The sequence below is a fragment of the Pristiophorus japonicus genome, chromosome 8 (assembly GCF_044704955.1).
Source record: "Pristiophorus japonicus isolate sPriJap1 chromosome 8, sPriJap1.hap1, whole genome shotgun sequence".
In the NCBI taxonomy this organism is placed as follows: domain Eukaryota; kingdom Metazoa; phylum Chordata; class Chondrichthyes; family Pristiophoridae; genus Pristiophorus; species Pristiophorus japonicus.
The window spans coordinates 29880499-29900954 of record NC_091984.1 but is presented as its reverse complement, the minus strand read 5'-3'; the positions used below and the strand labels follow the sequence as shown (position 1 = coordinate 29900954).

General features: G+C 44.7%; 1 protein-coding gene across 1 annotated transcript in view; it reads right to left on the bottom strand.

Annotated features, from left to right (window-relative positions):
* The window catches only part of LOC139268459 (choline transporter-like protein 3), a 112016-nt gene extending 101272 nt beyond the window's left edge, over window positions 1-10744 (bottom strand). The window contains exon 1 of the mRNA XM_070886635.1: window positions 10655-10744. Coding sequence (XP_070742736.1) covers window positions 10655-10678 — 24 coding nt within the window. The 5' untranslated portion in view covers window positions 10679-10744. The remainder of the gene's footprint in view (window positions 1-10654) is intronic.
* Window positions 10745-20456: the final 9712 nt, after the last annotated feature.

Sequence of the window (20456 nt, the reverse complement as noted above, 5' to 3'; positions counted from 1 at the left end):
GCGATAAGGATGTCGACTGTCTTTTAGACACAGGGGCGGAATTAACATACTTACCCCTACAATATGGAGACTTTTTGCCGTTGGATGGTAGAGCACGTGCAGCCTATGGAGTTGGGGGCCATAAAATGGAAACTAAAAGGACAACACCGGTACTTATAGGGCTGGGTCCACATGAACTAACCACGCCGGTCTGGATAGGCCCAGTAGATCAACCCCTTTTGGGAACGGACTTTCTAATCCAAATAGATTCATCGTTGCATTTCAAGGATAGTCGGGTGACATGGTCAATTAGAACTTTGAAGAAAGAAGAATTGAAGGAACACCCGATATGGGCTAAAGATAAGAACGATTGTGGCCTATTCCAGATGGAGCCTGCGTCATTTACAGGGACCAAGCCTCCATGCACTAAACAGTATCCCATCAGTCCAACTGCCATCGCGGGAATCTTACCGGTTATTCAGCAATTGGAGAAACAAGGGGTGCTTATTAAAACACATAGCTCCTCCAATAGCCCCGTGTGGCCGGTACAGAAATCTAATGAGATTTGGCATTTGACTGTCGATTATAGGAAAGCTAACCAGTGTATTATCAAAAAGCTCCTTTGGTCGCAGATCCCTCCACCATTTTTAATGCCCTCAAACCGGAACATAAATATTTCTCGGTTACAGATATGGCCAACGGATTTTGGTCGGTGCCTCTGGCACCGGAGGTTCGACAGTGGTTTGCTTTCACTGTCCAAGGACAACAGTATACTTGGACCCGGTTACCGAAGGGTTTCCACAACAGCCCTACGGTATTCCACATGGCTTTACAAAGCCATTTGCGAGAATTACCTCCACTGTCATCCACAGTCATCCAATATGTAGACGATATCTTACTAGCTTCAAACACGGAAGAACAGCATGAACATGAACAAGGAGCTTTGCTGGATCACCTTCAGCTGAAAGGACATAAAGCCAGCATCGACAAAGCACAAATATCCCAAGAAGAGGTTGTATACCTGGGACAAAAGATTTCACAAGGAAAGAGAGAACTTACCCAGGATAGAACTGCAGCCATTCGGGCTGCTAAAAAACCCACCACTATTCAGGAACTAAGGTCTTTTTTGGGATTGTGTAACTTTAACAGAAATTGGATTGACTCCTTCACACAGCTTGCTCAGCCACTGAATGATATTTTAAAGGGGAAACGTGCCTCTAAAGAAGCCATCACCCTCACGAAGGAACAGCAAGAGGCCTTCCTGAGTTTGAAAAAGGCTTTGTGTTCGGCACCGGCTCTGGGAATCCCCGACAGTGGTTAGCCATTTACCCTGTTTGTCAATGAGAAAGAAGGATATATGACAGCTATACTGACACAAGAACATGGGGATCGGCAAAGACCTATTGGCCATTATTCGGCAAAACTGGATGCGGTAGCCCTCGGATGGGGAAGTTGCCTAAGGGCCATGGAAGCTACATGTCGAGCGGTAATGACCACTGCGGGTCTAGTCCTCGACCAAAAGCTGATTGTCAAGTGTCCCCACACCGTACACGCTTTGCTGTCTATGAATAGAATGTCTCAGGTGACGGCAGCAAGATGGACCTGCTGGACAGCAGTTTTGGAAGCTCCTAATCTTATCTTCCGGGCCAGCCCGATTAATCCCGCAACTATGCTCCCGATGTCAGAATCGAGGGAGCAAGAGGGGGGAGAATGTGAAGAGCATGACTGCGTGGAGATTTTAAAAGAAACAGAAGAAGCAGCCTTAGCAGCAGAGGAGCCTCTGCACAACCCAGGCCTCATCCTGTTTACAGATGGTTCCTCCTTTGTTGACAATGGTACCAGAAAAGCAGGATGGGCAGTTACAACCTTATATGAGGTAGTGGCAAAAGGATGTTTACCCTCAGGAACGTCAGCACAACAGGCCGAGTCACGGGCCCTGTCAGAAGCATGTCGAATAGCAGAAGGACAGACAGCTAATGTCTACACAGATTCGCGTTATGCTTTTGGAGTCGCTCACGACTTTGGTATGTTATGGCGGAAAAGAGGATTCCTCACTGCTACTGGTACACCCATCCACAATGGAAAAGAAGTCCGAGACTTACTAGAAGCCATACAATTACCTCAGGACGTGTCCATCCTGAAGTGTAAGGCCCATACCAAGGAAAATACCACAGAAGTACAGGGAAATGCCTTGCCGACCAGGCAGCTAAAGATGCCGCCTCACAGCGCGTTCCTCCAGAAAAACCAACATAGATGTGCAGATTGAAAGCACTCAGCACTCTGACACGAGACCTTCAAACAATGCAAGGCGAGTGCTCCCGAGAGGAAAAATGGACATGGATTGAGGCAGGAATTAAGCTATGTGAAGATGGTGTCTGGAGACAAAGAGTTACTGACAAGCCAGTCGCGCCACAAGCGCTTATGCCTTTTTTAGCCCAACAGATCCACTCGTGGGGACACTTGGCCTCACAACAGATGAAGGCACGGTTCCAGAAAAGCTGGTGGGGTCGGGGATTTAAAAAACATGCCCAGCTGGTAACAGACCGCTGTGTGGTCTGCCAGAAAAATAATTCTGGACCCATCACGGTAATGTCCCAACTGCGGCCCCCTGCCCCTGTCGGACCATTCCAGCATCTGCAGGTTGATTATATATCTCTTCCTTCATGCCAAGGATACACTAACATTCTTGTCATGGTCGACAGATTCTCTAGATGGATAGAAGCTGTCCCAACGAAAAGAGCCACAGCCAATCACACTGCAAAGGTCTTGTGTAAGGATTACATTCCCCGATGGGGAGTCCCGAGTAGCATTGACTCAGATCAGGGAACACACTTTACAGGTGCTGTCTGCCAAGAAGTCTGTAGGTTACTGAACATTACGTGGGATTTACACTGTCCTTATCATCCACAATCATCAGGACAAGTAGAACGAATGAATTGAACTCTGAAACAAATGCTTGCCAAATATCACCAAGAAGGAACACCATGGCCCCAGGCACTACCAATGGTGCTATGTAGCATTTGGGCAACCCCGAACAGAACTACAGGTCTAAGCCCATTTGAAATTATAACAGGAAGACCCATGTCGCTGCCAGGAACTATCGATTTACGGAAAGCTGATGTTCACTTAATGAGTGACACTTTGTTATCATACTGTCAGAACTTAACCAATGCTATTAGTTCTGTTTCCCGACAGGTATCGGCAGCTTAGGGTAATCCACCCGAAGGAGGACACGACATCATCCCGGGAGTCTGGGTGTATGTGAAAAAGTTGCATAAAGAACCTTTGGGTGCCAAGTGGGAGGGACCTTATCAAGTGTTATTGACCACCCAGGCAGCTGTTAAAGTCCAAGGAAAGAAAGTCTGGATCCACGCTTCACACGTTAAACGAGCACCCATAACTGAAACTGAAATCTAATAAGGACAATTACTTTTTGCCAAAATGTTTAAATTTACTGTATTACTGATTGTAGGTATTCTAGGCATTTGCCTACTTCTTACTAGCCGGCCCTCTGCACCAAAGGGAAATAGTAAGGTAGCAAGGGAATTACATGTAAATACCTTTTTATATATGTCATACATTTATGCCAAACAAGGTAACATTTCCAGTTGTTGGGTGTGTGCACATATTCCTATTCACTCAAAGGGAGGGATTCCCTTGAGGCCAGTTCCCTTGAATATCTCGGAAATGGCTGAGTGGATAATTAATCAAAACAAAACAGGCAATGCGTTTCAGGATACGGAAAACTGGGCACGTAAATGGAAGTCAGCAGGTTACAATCTGACTACCTTTGAAGGGGGATACCAACCGTGCTACAATCATTCCAAACGGCCCCCATTTTTTGTTATCACTAATACAACGGGAATAGGAAGACCGGGGGAAATCAGTCTGTCTGATTAGAAACATCAAAGGAGGCCAAAATATAGGGTATAGTAACTGCTCCCGGAATTATAATATAATCAAGCCACGGAACCGTCCAAACTGGGCCGATGTGGGAATTTTTAACGTAACGGGGATTCTGAATAAAACAGATGGAAAAGCCTGGACAGGCCCCGGAGTTTTGCTGACAAAGAAACAACTAACCTTCATTGCCTATAATGGCACCTATTGGGTGTGTGGCCACAAGGCCTACCCTTGGCTGCCCCAGAATTGGACGGGATCCTGCTATTTAGCCTACATTGTGCCTTATATGTATCATATAAAGTCACTGTCGGAACATTTACACCATCCTAAGAGAGCTATCACAGAAACAGAGAGGTTCTTTGCCATTCTGATCCCTGGGTATGTGACCGCCAGACTGGCAAGGGAATCCATTAACATGGCATCCGTTGTGGAACGGGTAGCCAATGATCCTTCAGAGGCCCTAGTTAAAATCAATGCAGAAATGGTAGCAATCCGCACAGTAGCTCTACAGAATAGACTGGCCCTTGATTACATCCTGGCTGAAAAGGGAGGTACTTGCGCCCTACTCGGAACAGAGTATTGCACATATTTCCCAGATAGCTCCGAAGAAATTACCCACTTAGCGGAGCATATCCAAAAGGAGATAGAAAAACTTAAGCAACCCCCATCATTCACTTTGTGGAGCGGAGCCACTGAATGGCTAGGTTCAATAGGAACTTCATTGGTGGAAGGTTTAATTCTATTTGTTGTAATTGTTCTACTTTTATATTGTTTGTTTATGTTGATTAAATGTTGTTGCAACCAGGCAGCTGTAGCTGCTGTCCCACAGGTGAGACATCTTGCAGGTCCCAGCAGACCATCTGTACATGGCACAGGTGTATGTTATGCTTAAGGGAAGGTTGTTTACTGGTTGAATTAAGATATTGATTTGGATTAAATTGGAATAAGGTTAATTAACCTACTAAAACCAGACTTCCATTGTGGCCACGATGGAATTCGGGTTGGTGTAAATTTGTGTGGAAGTTACTAGTCCAGACATGTGGCGAAACACATCAACAAATTTTAGAAGGAAACTCTATTAACATATATGAAATTATTTTGTAGAATGTTTAACCAGTGATACCTGATGTTTTATGATTCAGTTTGTGAAAGAATCAAAGGGGGGATTGATAGAGAATTCAAGCTCTGCAGCCTGGCTGCAGTTTTGAGAAAACACAGGACCACATTGCATTAAGCCATCATCAACTTGACATTTTAGGACCTTGGTTAGCGAGCCAATTAAAGGTTAACAGACTATCAATTGAGCCAATAAGGTCAAAGAAGGCGAGTTCTTTTCTGTCAATTGAACTAGGTATAAGTACAGCCATTTTGGCCATGTGGTCTCAGAAGGACAAAGGCCTGGCTTAAAGCCAAGAGCTTGTTGCTGCTGCCAGAATAAAGTTACATTAAAACTACAATCGGAGTTCGTATTTCATTGGAAATTAGGAGATCTAACACTTATCCTGCAGCTTGAGAATTTTTTGCACCGCAAATTGCTGTAAGTGAGAGCTGATAACACTTCAAGCATGGATTTCAATTGTACCAAACCACTCTCATTCTACAGTGTGGAATTAATCCAAGCACAACGACAAAATACCAATTCCTGATCCATCCCCAAAACACTCAATTATATGGTTTCCAATATTCAACACACTAACCGCAAGTAAGTTGTTGGTTAAATCAAGCAGCAGCACATTATAGAAGTTTAATAATTCTGGGGTAAATGGATGTTTGTGTTAAAGAAAATTAAAAAGACGTCTCAAAGCGCTTTACATTCAATGAAGTACTTTTGGATTGTAGTCACTGTTTAATGTGCAGGTGGGGCCTCGGTTTAACATCTAGAATCATTGAATCATAGAAATTTACAGCAGGAAAGAAGGCCATTTCGGCCCATCGTGTCCGTGCCGGCCAATATGGGGATATCCAGCCGAATCCCACTTTCCAGCTCTAGGTCCGTAAGCCTGAAGGTTACAGCACTTCAAGTGCACATCCAAGTACTTTTTAAATGTGGTGAGGGTTTCTGCCTCTACCACCCTTTCTGGCAGTGAGTTCCAGACCCCCACAACCCTCTGCGTGAAGACATTGCCCCTCAAATCCTCTCTAAACCTTCTACCAATAACTTTAAATGTATGCCCCCTCTGCCAAGGGACATTTCTATCCACTATATCTAGGCCCCTCAATTTTATAAACCTCACTGAGGTCTCCCCTCAGCCACCTCTGTTCCAATGAAAACAAACTCAGCCTATCCAATCTGTCCTCGTAGCTTAGATTCTCCACTCCCGGCAACATCCTCGTAAATCTCCTCCGTACCCTCTCCATGCAATCACATATTTCCTGTAGTGTGGTGACCAGAACTGCACGCAGTACTCCAGCTGTGGCCTCACCAGTGTTTTATACAGTTCAAGCATAACCCCCCTGCTCTCATATTCTATGCCTCGGCTAATAAAGGCAAGCATTCCGTATGCCTTCTTAACCACCTTATCCACCTGGCCTGCCACCTTCAGGAATCTGTGGACCTGCACTCCCAGGTTCCTTTGTTCCTCTACACTTCTCAATGTCCTATCATTTAATGTGTATTCCCTTTCCTTGTTAGCCTTAGCCCTTCCCAAATGCATTACCTCACACTTCTCTGGATTAAATTCCATTTGCCACTGTTCTGCCCACCTGACCAGTTGATTGATATCTTCCTGCAGTCAGCAGCTTTCTTCTTCATTATCAACCACAGAGCCTATTTTTGTATCATCTGAAAACTTCTTAATCATACTCCCTATATTCAGGTCTAGATCATTGATGTATACCACAAAAAGCAAAGGACCCAGTACTGAGCCTTGCGGAACCCCACTGGATACAGCCTTCCAGCCACAAAAACACCCATCAACCATTACCCTTTGCTTCCTGTCTCTGAGCCAATTTTGGATCCAACTTGCCACTTTGGCCTGGATCCCATGGGTTTCTACTTTCGTGACCAGTCTGCCATCTCATCCAAAGGACAGCGCCTCTGACAGTGCAGCACTCCCTCAGGACTGCGCTGGAATGTCAGCCTAGATTTATGTGCTTAAGTCCTTGGAGTGAGACTTGAACCCATAACCTTCTGACTCAGAGGTGAGTGTGCTACCCACTGAGCCACAGCTGACACTGTTCTTCTTCGAAATAGTGCCACAGGATCTTTTATGTCCACCGGAGAGGGCAGATGGGGCTTTGGTTTAACGTCTCATCTGAAAGAGGCTTTGTTGTTTGTGTGTGGAACTGAATAATCCTGAAGAGGGACCGTTCCTTTTCCAAAATCCCGGTCTGTGTCTATTCAACCGCCTTGTTCTTGATGATCTTCTGCATCCAGCCAAGAGCTTACCAAAGTGAATTACCTCCCAGGATCAGGCTCTCGCTGCTGCACGCTTAGCTAAGTACGTAAATACCCAGATCCTGCTAGAGCGGGGCATCTCGTACCGTGCTCCGTTAGTTAGACTTTGTCCCTTATCCTTCAGTTATAAATGTTTTTTCCCTATAAGCTGCTGGAAGTGTGTGCTGATAATACCGCAATGAGGGCAATGGGGCATCTGGGACCTTAGTGATGGGACCAATAGTCTATCTCCTTAAACAATGACCCGGATTTTGCGGCGGGTAATGATGGCAAACTGTCGTTGGGGGACTCCAGGGATAACAGTGCAAGGGCAGGAAGAGAAACCATTGCTGGAGAAGGCATGACTACAATTAGATAGATAAACCATTGCTGGAGATGGCATGGCTACAATCGGATAGGCAAGTGTGGAACTATATAGGAGTAATTTATCGGAGCTAGGCAATGGAGGGAAGATTGTGTTGTCAACAGGGTCAAAGATAAGAGAGAGGTTGAGAACAATAGGGAGGGATAGTGTACCACAGTCACAATCACAGAGGGAGGGAGGGATGGGCGGACAGGCTTGCATTTATATAGCATCTTTCACGACCACCAGACATTCTAAAGTGCTTTACAGCCAATTAAGTACTATTTGAAGTATCACCACTGTTGTAATGTAGGAAACATGGCAGCCAATTTGCCACAGCAAGCTCCCGCAAACAGCAATGTGATAATGACCAGACAATCTGTTTTTGTTATGTTGATTGAGGGATAAATATTGACCAGGACACCGGGGATAACTCCCGTGCTCTTCTTCGAAATAGTGCCGTGGGATCTTTTATAGCTACCTGAGAGGGCAGACGGGGACTTAGTTTAACGTCTCATCCGAAAGATAGCACCTCTGACAGTGCAGCACACCCTCAGTAATGCAGTGGAGCATCAGCCTAGATTTGTGTGCTCAAGTCTCTGGAGTGAGACTTGAACCCACAACCTTCTGACTCGGAGGCGAGGTGCTACCCATTGAGCCATGGCTGACACACAAATGAGGAGAGGGAAACATTTACAATGTCAGCTAACATGGTGGCCAGGAAGGGAAGTTGCGTGGTCAGCAGTTTAGTAGGAATGGGATCAAAAGACCACAGGATGGGTCGCATGGACAAGATGAACTCGGAAAGAACATTAGGAGAAATAGGAGAGAAACTAGAGAAAGATGCGGCTTCAGGGCTAGAGCGGAGGAAGCTTTGGGATTGGTCTGGCTTGGTGGGCAAGTGGAAGGAAAGAATGCAGCAGAGGCAGATCAATGGATGGTCTCAATCATTGTGACAAAGACTGCTTTTTGTGGACAGGACATACCTGGGCAGTTTTCCACATTGTCGGATAGATGCCGGTGCTGTGGCTGTACTGGAACAGATTGGCGAGAGGCGCGACTAGTTCTGGAGCACAAGTCTTCAGAACGACAGCTTGGATGTTGTTGGGGCCCATAGCCTTTCCTGCATCCAGTGCGCTCAGCCGTTTCTTGATATCAGTGAAGTGAGTCGAATTGGCTGAAGACTGACTTCTGTGATGGAGCAGACCTGAGGAGGAGGCTGATATGGATCACCCACTCGGCACTTCTGGCTGAAGATGGTTATAAGCGCTTCAACCTGGTCTTTTGCTGGACTCCGCCATCATTGAGGATGGGGATATTCATGGAGCCTCCTCCTCTCGTTAGTAGTTTAATGTTCCACCACCATTTATGATTGGATGTGCCACACTGCAGAGCTTTGATCTGGTCCATTGATTGTGGGATTGCTCAGCCCTGTCTATAGCATGCTGCTTCCACTGTTTAGTCCTGTGTTGCAGCTTCCCTAGGTTGGCACCTCATTTTTAGATATGACTGGTGCTGCTCCTGGCATGCTCTTCTACACTCCTCATTGAATCATGGTTGGTCCCCTGGCTTGATGGTAATGGTAGAGTGAGGGATATACCAAGCCATGAGGTTATAGATTGTGGTGGAATACAATTCTGCTGCTGCTGATGACCCACAGTGTCTCATGGATGTCTAGTTGCTAGAGAAGTTCTGATTCATCCATCTACCTGTTGCAGATGCATCTGTCCATGGCAACATTGGTAGAAGTGAGCACTGCACAGTCCTTGTAGAGATTAAGTCCTGTCTTCACCCCCTACATCGTGTTGTGTAGCACTACTACCGTACCAAATTGAATAGATTCAAAACTCTCAAGAAGCTTGGCACCATCCAGACCAAAGCAGCATGCTTCATTGGCACCCCATCCACCACCTTAAGCATTCACTCCCTCCACCACCTTGGCTGTACCATCTACAAGATACATTGCAGCAACTCGCCAAGGCTTCTTCGGCAGCATCTCCCAAATCTGCGACCTCTACCACCTAGAAGGACAAGGGCAGCAGGCGCATGGGAACAGCATCGCCTACAAGTTCCCCTCCAAGTTATACACCATCCTGACTTGGAAATATATTGCTGTTCCTTTATTGTCGCTGGGCCAAAATCCTGGAACTCCCTACTGAACAGCACTGTGGGAGCAATTTCACATGGGCTGCTGCGGTTCTGAAGATGGCGGTAGGGATGGGCAATAAATGCTGGCCTTGCCAGCTACGCCCAGAGCCCAGGAGAGAATAAATAAATAGCTCTTCCGAATCAATAAAATGTTTGCCAACAAACGTTTTCACAAAGACTCTTGCAGTTAAATTGAAAGCAAGCCCTGAAAAGTCTATTTTAGTTTAATGTGTTCCTGATTAAACATTTTGCAGTCAGTTCTAAGAAAAACTTCACATACAAATAAAAAAATGATTCTGCAAATAAATTAAAGAGTTATGCAAAGATGGTTATAAATTAACTAGGTCAAGGAACACATCCGCAGGAAAAAAAAGGGTGCGCTTGCACAAGTTCAAAATCCCCGCTGTACTCCCTCCCACTCCAGCGAGATTCAGAAGCAGTGCAGCGGCCAGAGTAACGTGCGATTACTGATGGTTAAAGTATGCACTTGACCGGTTCATCGGAGGACTGAAGGTTTCATTCACTCACTTCTCCTCCTGGACGGATGCAAGCTAATTAAATTAAAGATCTGAATAATAGCGAATGAGTTCATGACCCTGTGAACTTTCTGCAGTTCAGCTCAGCGCACTGCAGCGTGAAATTTCCGATCTATTCCAATAGTCTGGAGGAGTTCAGGCGTGATCGCTTCATTTGGAACAAACAGCAATTGTAACTGCAAGCACGGGCTTGTTTGTCGTGGCTATGATTTAACTCTCACCTTTCTCTCGGCCGGTCCCTCGCCACGGTCTAAACATCACAGCTTTTAACCAAAAGACGCCACACTGTGCAGACTGTATCAGAACCAGCGGTGTGGGGGCTCTCCCGGGCAACAGCAGCTTACTCACCTCGTACTGGCCGCAGCAAGACATCCCGGGGCCCGCCTGAGCAGCTCTAGTTTCAGCTTCAATCCAAAGCCAGCGGCAGGCAGTGAGTGAAGTTTCGCAAACTGCAGCTCACCTGCACAGGAGGGGCCGCAAGCCAGGGGGCGCCGGCGGCTTGACAAACCTCCACCTGGCCTCCTATCAGCCTTTACCATCAGCAAGGCAAAGAGCAGGGAAAGCTTTATGCGAAGGTTAAAAAAACATAAAGTACCAGTTTGCAATGTATTTTAATCTCTGCCATCCCCCTGGCAAACAAACCCATTCCTGTTAGTTTATAAATACAGCTCTTGGATTGCTTCTTAATAAGGACAATATTGGCACAGTGGATCGGCGATAAACAGACCGTTCACATTTGTGGCTTGAGTTTAGAATCCAGCCCAGACTGGTGAAGGGACACCCTAGACTCTCTGATGACCTTATGGGTCCTACATGAAATTACTTTGGGCAGTCTCAACCCAGTTGTGACTCCAGGATGGTATGTTGCCTCCCTGGTGCCAGGGTCAAGGATGTCACTGAGCGGCTGCAGAACATTCTGAGGGGGGAGTGTGACCAGCCAGAAGTCGTAGTCCATATTGGTACCAACGGCAGCGGTAGAAAGAGGGATGAGGTCCTGCAGGCAGATTTTAGGGAGCTAGCAAAGAGATTAAAAAGCCAGATCTCAAAGGTATTAATCCCGGTGCCACGCGCGAGTGAGTATAGAAATAGGAAGATGGAGCAAATGAATGTGTGGCTGGAATGATGGTGCAGGAGGGAAGGCTTCAGATTCCTGGGGCATTGGGAGTAGTTCTGGGGGAGGTGGGACCTGCACAGGCTGGACGAGTTGCACCTCAACAGAGCCGGTACCAATATCCTCACGCGGAGATTTGCTAGTGCTATTGGGGAGGGCTTCAACTAAGTTGGCAGAGAGATGGGTACTGGGATATAGCATTAGAAAGGAGAAACAAAGGGCACAAAGAATTGGGAGAGATGGATAGCATTAAAGTAATAAATGGTAAGTATTAGGTGGGGTCAGACTAAGAGAGAACACAGGATAGTTTAAGATAGGTTTACAGTGTATGCATGGAAATGCACGAAGCATAGTAAACAACATTGGTGAGCTGCAGGTGCAAATAGCCACATGGGAATATGATGTTGTGGCAATAACAGAGACCTGGCTAAAAAAGGGCAGGATTGGGTATTAAATATTCCTGGACATAAGGTGTTCAGGAAAGGTAAGGGAGGAAAGATAGGAGATGGTGTAGCAGTATTGGTTAAGGAGAATATTACAGTGCTGGAGAAAGAGGATGTCCTGGAGGGATCAAGGTCTCTACTAGACGTATTCTATAGGTGACCAACAAGTGGGAAAAATATGGAGGAGAAAATTTGCAGAAAAATTACAGAGAGATGCAAGAACTATAGAGTAGTGATAATAGGGCACTTCAACTATCCAAATACAGACTGGGATAGTACTAGTGTGGAGGGCAGAGAGGGGGAAGAATTCCTGAAGTGTGTTTAGGAGAATTTTCTTGATCAGTATGTTTCCGGCCCAATAAGGAAGGAGGCATTGCTGGATCTGGTTCTGGGACATAAGGTAGGTGAATTGGAGCAAGTGTCAGTAAGTGAACATTTATGCAACAGTGATCATAGTATCATAAGGTTTATATTAGCTATGGAAAAGGACTGGGATAAATCTAGAGTAAAAATACTTAATAGGAGGAAGGCACATTTCAGTGGGATGAAAACGGATCTGGCACAGGTAAACTGGAATCAAAGATTGTCAGGCAAAACTGAAATGGAACAATGGACTGCCTTTAAAGAGGAAATAGTTTGGGAACAGTTGAGATACATTCCCACTAGGGGGAAAGGTAGGGCAACTAAAGTCAGAGCTCCCTGGATGACAAAAGAAATAGAGAGTAAGATGAAGCAGAAAAAGAGATGTCAGGTCGAGAATACATCTGAGAATCAGACTATATATAAAAAGTTCAGAGGAGAAGTGAAAAAGAAAATAAGAGGAGAAAAGAGAGGGTATGAGAATAGAACGGCAGCTAACATAAAAGATAATTCAAAAGTCTTCTATAGGCATATAAATAGTAAATGGGTAGTAAGAGGAGGGGTGGGGCTGATTAGGGACAAAAAAAAGAGACTTACTCATGGAGGCAGAGGGTATGGCGGAGGTACTAAATGAGTACTTTGTATCTGTCTTCACCGAGGAAGAAGATGCTGCCAAAGTCATAGTGAAAGAGGAGATAGTTGAGAGACAGGATGGGATAAAAATTGATAAAGAGGAGGTACTAGAAAGGCTGGTTGTACTTAAAGTAGATAAGTCACCAGGACCAGATGGGATGCATCCTAGGACGCTGATGGAAGTGAAGGAAGAGATCGCAGAGTTATTGGCCATAATCTTCCAATCCTCTTTAGAAATGGGGATGGTGCCAGAAGACTGGAGAATTGGAAATGTTACACCCTTGTTCAAAAAAGGGTATAAAGATAAATCGAACAACAATAGGCCAGTCAGTTTAACCTTGGTAATGGGGAAGCTTTTAGAAACAATAATCAGGGACAAAATTAATCTTGGACACTAATCGATTAATTAAGGAAAGCCAGCACAGATTCGTTAAAGGCAAATTGTATTTAACCAACTTGATCAGTTTTTTTTGATGAGGTAACAGAAAGGGTTGATGAGGGTAATGCGGTTGACATGGTGTATATGGATTTCCAAAAGGCATTCGACAAAGTGCCACATAATAGAGTTACCAGCAAATCTGAAGCCCATGGGATAAAAGAGACAGTGGCAGCATGGATACGAAATTGGACAAGTGACAGGAAACAGAGAGTGAATAGTTGTTTTAAGGACCGGAGGAAGATATACAGTGATGTTCCCCAGGGATCAGTTCTAGGATCACTGCTTTTCTTGATATATAGTAATGACTTGAATGTGGGTGTACAAGGCACAAATTCAAAATTTGCAGATGACACAAAAGTTGGAAGTATAGTAAACGGCGAGGAGGATAGTGATAGACTTCAAGAGGACATAGACAGGCTGGTGGAATGGGCAGGTACGTGGCAGATGAAATTTAATGCAGAAAAATGCAAAGTGATACATTTTGGTAGAAAGAATGAGGAGAGGCAATATAAACTAAAGGGTACAATCCTAAAGGGGGTGCATGTACAGAGAGACCTAGGGGTGTATGTGCACAAATCATTGAAGGTGGCAGGGTGGGTTGAGAAAGTGGTTAAAAAAGCATATGGGATCTTGGGTTTCATGAATAGAAGTCTAGAGTACAAAAGCGTGGAAATTATGATGAACCTTTATAAAACTGGTTCGGCCTCAACTGGTGGATTATTGTGTCCAATTCTGGGCACGCGCTTTAGGAAGGATGTGAAGGCCTTAGAGAGGGTGCAGAAAAGATTTACGAGAATGATTCCAGGGATGAGGGACTTCAGTTACGTGGATAGATTGGAGAAACTGGAGTTGTTCTTCTTGGAGCAGAGAAGATTGAGAAGAGATTTGATTGGGGTGTTCAAAACCATGAGGGGTCTGGACAGAGTAGATAGAGAGAAACTGTTCCCATTAGCAGAAGGGTCGAGAACCAGAGGACACAGATTTAAGGTGATTGGCAAAAGAACCAAAGGCGACGTGAGGAAAAACTTTTTTATACTGTGAGTGGTTAGGATCTGGAATGCACTGCCTGAGAGGGTGGTGGAGGCAGACTCAATCATGACTTTCAAAAGGGAGTTGGATAAGTACCTGAAAGAAAGAAATGTGCAGGGCTTCAGGGAAAGGGCGGGGGAGTGGGACTAGCTGAAGTGCTCTTGCAGAGAGCCGGCAAGGACTCGACAGGCCGAATGGCCTCCTTCTGTGCTGTACCCATTCTATGATTCTATGAATTGGCATTAGAAACTCCCATTTCACTGTACTCTCCTTCAGCCTTAGAACTCCTCCGCCCCCCCCAAAACTTTCTCTTCCTCCCCCTTGGCCTTTTGCCTTTTGTGGACCCCACCCCATTGACCAGCTGTGCTTTCAACTTTGGAATTCCCTCCACCTCTGAGATCTCCTCTTTTAAAAAGCTCCTTCATCTCCACCTCTTTGACCAGTCTGTTGTCAGTCCTCTTAACATTTCCTTCTTTGACTCGACGTTCACTTATTTCCGTCTGCGATGCTTAGTCGGACGGTAGGAGATCGCAAGTCTCTATATACATGTTTGTGAAGCGCCTTGGGATGTTTTTCTACATTAAAGGTACTATAAATGTTGTTGGTGCAGGTCCAGGGGACAAAGATGCTCATAACTCAGTGTAAATGAGTTACTAAACATAACCACTAAATTTGACCATACGGTATTACACGTGGAGATTACAAGGCGAACTGGCGAGAGAAATTTAAATTGCACACTCCTGCAGTAGGGTATGTTTTTCTGAGGCTAGAGTGAACGAGTTTTCATTCGTATCTGGCTATGTGATACTTGACTTGGGACAGTTTAGTGCTGGCATTGACTGTTATTTCACAGGGTGTAAAGCACTTTGAGACATCCAGAGGCCATGAAAGGTGCTAGATAAATGCAAGTCTTTCTTTTATTTGACGTTAAGAGTTGAAAGCTATGTCATTTTCACAGTGTCGACAGTGGATGAATCCTGAGTGTGCAGTCTCCAAGAACAAGCTCTGTACCTAAACAATCACCTTACAGCAAAAATATAAACATGGTTAAAAACAAGTGTGCCTATATCATGGGAAACATGGAAGGCCAACTAGCATTAATGTGTTCTACTTAACACATCTTTCTTATCGTTATTCCTCAGATTTTACATAGGATTACATAGGATATACGACATAGAAACGGGCCATTCAGTCTAACCAGTCCATGTCAGCGTATACGCTCCACTCAAACCTCCTCTTGCCTTTCCTCATCTAACCCTATGAGCATAACCCTGTATTACCTTCTTCCTCATGTGCTTGTCCAGCCTCCCTTTAAATGCATCTATACTATTCGCTTCAACTGCTCCCTGTGTTAGCAAGTTCCACATTCTCACCACTCTTTGGATAAAGAAGTTTCTTCTGAATTCACTATTGGATTTCTTGGTGACTATCTTATATTGATAGCCTCTAGTTATGGAAGTGGCATACAAATTGGCCAGAAATAGCAGAGAACCCGGGGACTGGGAGAAATTTAGAACTCAGCAGAGGAGGACAAAGGGTTTGATTAGGGCAGGGAAAATGGAGTACGAGAAGAAGCTTGCAGGGAACATTAAGACGGATTGCAAAAGTTTCTATAGATATGTAAAGAGAAAAAGGTTAGTAAAGACAAACGTAGGTCCCCTGCAGTCAGAATCAGGGGAAGTCATAACGGGGAACAAAGAAATGGCAGACCAATTGAACAAGTACTTTGGTTTGGTATTCACTGAGGAGGACACAAACAACCTTCCGGATATAAAAGGGGTCGGAGGGTCTAGTAAGGAGGAGGAACTGAGGGAAATCCTTATTAGTCGGGAAATTGTGTTGGGGAAATTGATGGGATTGAAGACCGATAAATCCCCAGGGCCTGATGGACTGCATCCCAGAGTACTTAAGGAGGTGGCCTTGGAAATAGTGGATGCATTGACAGTCATTTTCCAACATTCCATTGACTCTGGATCAGTTCCTATGGAGTGGAGGGTAGCCAATGTAACCCCACTTTTTAAAAAAGGAGGGAGAGAGAAAACAGGGAATTACAGACCGGTCAGCCTGACATCGGTAGTGGGTAAAATGATGGAATCAATTATTAAGGATGTCATCGCAGTGCATTTGGAAAGAGGTAATATGATAGGTCCAAGTCAGCATGGATTTGTGAAAGGGAAATCATGTTTGACAAATCTTCTGGAATTTTTTGAGGATGTTTCCAGTAGAGTGGACAAGGGAGAACCAGTTGATGTGGTATATTTGGACTTTCAGAAGGCTTTCGACAAGGTCCCACACAAGAGATTAATGTGCAAAGTTAAAGCACATGGGATTGGGGGTAGTGTGCTGACATGGATTGAGAACTGGTTGTCAGACAGGAAGCAAAGAGTAGGAGTAAATGGGTACTTTTCAGAATGGCAGGCAGTGACTAGTGGGGTACCGCAAGGTTCTGTGCTGGGTCCCCAGCTGTTTACACTGTACATTAATGATTTAGACGAGGGGATTAAATGTAGTATCTCCAAATTTGCGGATGACACTAAGTTGGGTGGCAGTGTGAGCTGCAAGGAGGATTCTATGAGGCTGCAGAGCGACTTGGATAGGTTAGGTGAGTGGGCAAATGCATGGCAGATGAAGTATAATGTGGATAAATGTGAGGTTATCCACTTTGGTGGTAAAAACAGAGAGACAGACTATTATCTGAATGGTGACAGATTAGGAAAAGGGCAGGAGCAAAGAGACCTGGGTGTCATGGTACATCAGTCATTGAAGGTTGGCATGCAGGTACAGCAGGCGGTTAAGAAAGAAAATGGCATGTTGGCCTTCATAGCGAGGGGATTTGAGTACAAGGGCAGGGAGGTGTTGCTACAATTGTACAGGGCCTTGGTGAGGCCACACCTGGAGTATTGTGTACAGTTTTGGTCTCCTAACCTGAGGAAGGACATTCTTGCTATTGAGGGAGTGCAGCGAAGGTTCACCAGACTGATTCCCGGGATGGCGGGACTGACCTATCAAGAAAGACTGGATCAACTGGGCTTGTATTCACTGGAGTTCAGAAGAATGAGAGGCGACCTCATAGAAACGTTTAAAATTCTGACGGGGTTAGACAGGTTAGATGCAGGAAGAATGTTCCCAATGTTGGGGAAGTCCAGAACCAGGGGACACAGTCTAAGGATAAGGGGGAAGCCATTTAGGACCGAGATGAGGAGGAATTTCTTCACCCAGAGAGTGGTGAACCTGTGGAATTCTCTACCACAGAAAGTTGTTGAGGCCAATTCACTAAATATATTCAAAAAGGAGTTAGATGAAGTCCTTACTACTAGGGGAATCAAGGGGTATGGTGAGAAAGCAGGAATGGGGTACTGAAGTTGCATGTTCAGCCATGAAATCATTGAATGGAGGTGCAGGCTAGAAGGGCCGAATGGCCTACTCCTGCACCTATTTTCTATGTTTCTATGTTTCTATGTTTCTATGTTTCTATGCTCTTCCTCACAAGTGGAAACATTCTCTCTGTATCCAGTCTATCAAAACTCTTCAAAATGTTGAAGACCTCTATTAGGTCACCCCTCAGCCTTCTTTTTACAAGAGAAAAGCGACCCAGCATGTTCATTTTTTTTTCCAAAAATATATTTTATTCATATAAAATTTTCACAATAGATTGGAAAATAGTTCAGTACCTTGCGGTCAGCAATTCCATGCAATTTGTTTGGATGCTGACAGCAGTTCCATACAATGCACTAGCGTGCATTTCATTTCAAGGTACAGTTTAGTACAATCCGTAAATCACGTTACATGTAGTATTGTGCAAATAAGGGTATTACATGGAGCAGATGAGAACAGATTTACATTACATTCCAGGATACATTTCAATACCGATCACGAATCATGTTACATGTAGCACTATGCAGATGAAAGCAGCACACGGAACGGATGGGAATACATTTACATTTCTTTACAAGTTACTAAACAGTGCAGAGACTTTCATTATACAGGTGTTTTTCAGTACATGGTGCTCTACGTATATAAATAGATTAACAAGTACAACCCGAGGGGGGTCTGATTCCATCCCCTGGGTTTAGATCCAGCCTATTCATCCTTTCCTGATATGTATACCCTCGCATTTCTGGTATCATCCTTGTAAAACTTCTCTGCAACCTCTCCAGGGCCTCGAAATCCTTTTTATGATATGGCGATCAGAACTGCACACAGTACTCTAAGTATGGTCTAACCAAGGTTCGATACAGGTTTAACATGACTTCCCTACTTTTCAACTCTATCCCTGTAGAAATAAATCCAATTGATGGTTTGCTTTTTTTAATGGCCTTGCTAATCTGTGTCGGAACTTGTAGTGATTTGTGTATTTGTACTTCGGGCTCCCTTTGTTCCTCTGCCCCACCTAGACTCGCACATTCCATTTCTCTCTCTCTTTGGTTTTCTTTATTTCATGGAGCTTTTGGCTGCTTGTATACACAGGATTATTGATCTTGTTCTCACTTGCTGGACAGAAAGACAATGCCAAAGACAGGGATATGCAATGCAGTACTGGCAGCTTCCTGTTACTTGATAGGCTCTGTAGTTTTAATGGAGGGTTTTTATTGGCACTGGCAAAGAGATCGGAAACATTTAGGAAAACTAGAGAACAAAGAAAAAAACCAATTAAACGTTAAGTTTGATGGTGATTTTGATCAAATTTGGAGACAGAAGGGACAGGGGAGACAGTTAATTCTAAGGCGGCAGCTTGAAAACTACAAAATGAATGAAAGAAAATAGGTAAATAAGGCAGATTACATTTAGTATGGGCAGTGTAAACTACTGCAACAATACAAAAGCAAGATACTGCGAATGCTGGAAATCTGAAATAAAAACAGAAAATGCTGGAAATACTCAGCAGGTCAGGCAGCATCTGTGGAGAGAGATAAATCAGAGTTAACGTCCAGAATATTGCCGGCGCTCAGAGGACGGGATCTGGCGGGTCAGCTGTTCAATTTAAAATGATTGACAGCGGGTCGGGACCCTGCTGCCAGCCTGCTGCCACGCTACTTTCCCCTGTCAACGCTAAACAGATCCGACACGCAGCGGCAGGGGAGGCAATTTAGGTCATTATGACCTTGTAACAAGCTTATTAAAAAGAATTTTGAGCTGAACTTGCCATTTTACCAGGTTGTCCACAAGGTTTACACTGCTCGGGGATCATGTCAGGGAAGGACGTCGGGGGTTGTGTGACTATGAATTCATTTCTTTACTTGACAGCTGAAATTGTGCTATAAAAGCTCCTATCTCACAGCTGTTCACTTTCCAAGATCAAAAGCTGTTGCTTATTGCATTTAGAAGGCATATTGAGCTTTATAAGAACATAAGAAATAGGAACAGGAGTAGGCCATACGACCACTCGAGCCTGCTCCGCCATTCAATAAGATCATGGCTGATCTGATCATGGACTCAGCTCCACTTCCCTGCCCGCTCCCCATAACCCCTTATCCCCTTATCGTTTAAGAAACTGTCTATTTCTGTCTTAAATTTATTCAATGTCCCAACTTCCACAGCTCTCTGAGGCAGCAAATTTCATAGATTTACAACCCTCTGAGAGAAGAAATTTCTCCTCATCTCTGTTTTAAATGGGTGGCCCCTTATGCAGGTTGCAAGTGTTTGGAGCAATCTCTCTATCCAGTGTCATCTCATTGGAACAACCTCTCTCACCATTGTCAGATCGCTTCTGTCATCTCAATTTCACCTGCCATCTATTACATTTGTATCGGTGTCCTTGAAACTATCTCACCTTGGTACTCAGATCATGATCAGCCTCAACACCAGCAGCACCAGGCAAACCAGCAGCACCAATAACAACACTAACCTTATCCGCAATAAATTGATGCTGCACAGGACACAGGACATCAGCACCCAACCACATTGCTACCCGGGACGCCAGGGCTGGCCTCACCATAGTCATATTTACTTCACTTGATGCTCTACACCCTGGCTGCCACATGATGCACTACCCCACACCATAAAACATACCTACAATATCCAAGTCATTTCTTTCACAATCATTGCCATTGTGGGGGATACCGTTATGTCTCACCATTCACTGCAACTCACTTAGCCACTTTCAAAGGTACACACAAATCTATCCAAGAACGCAAA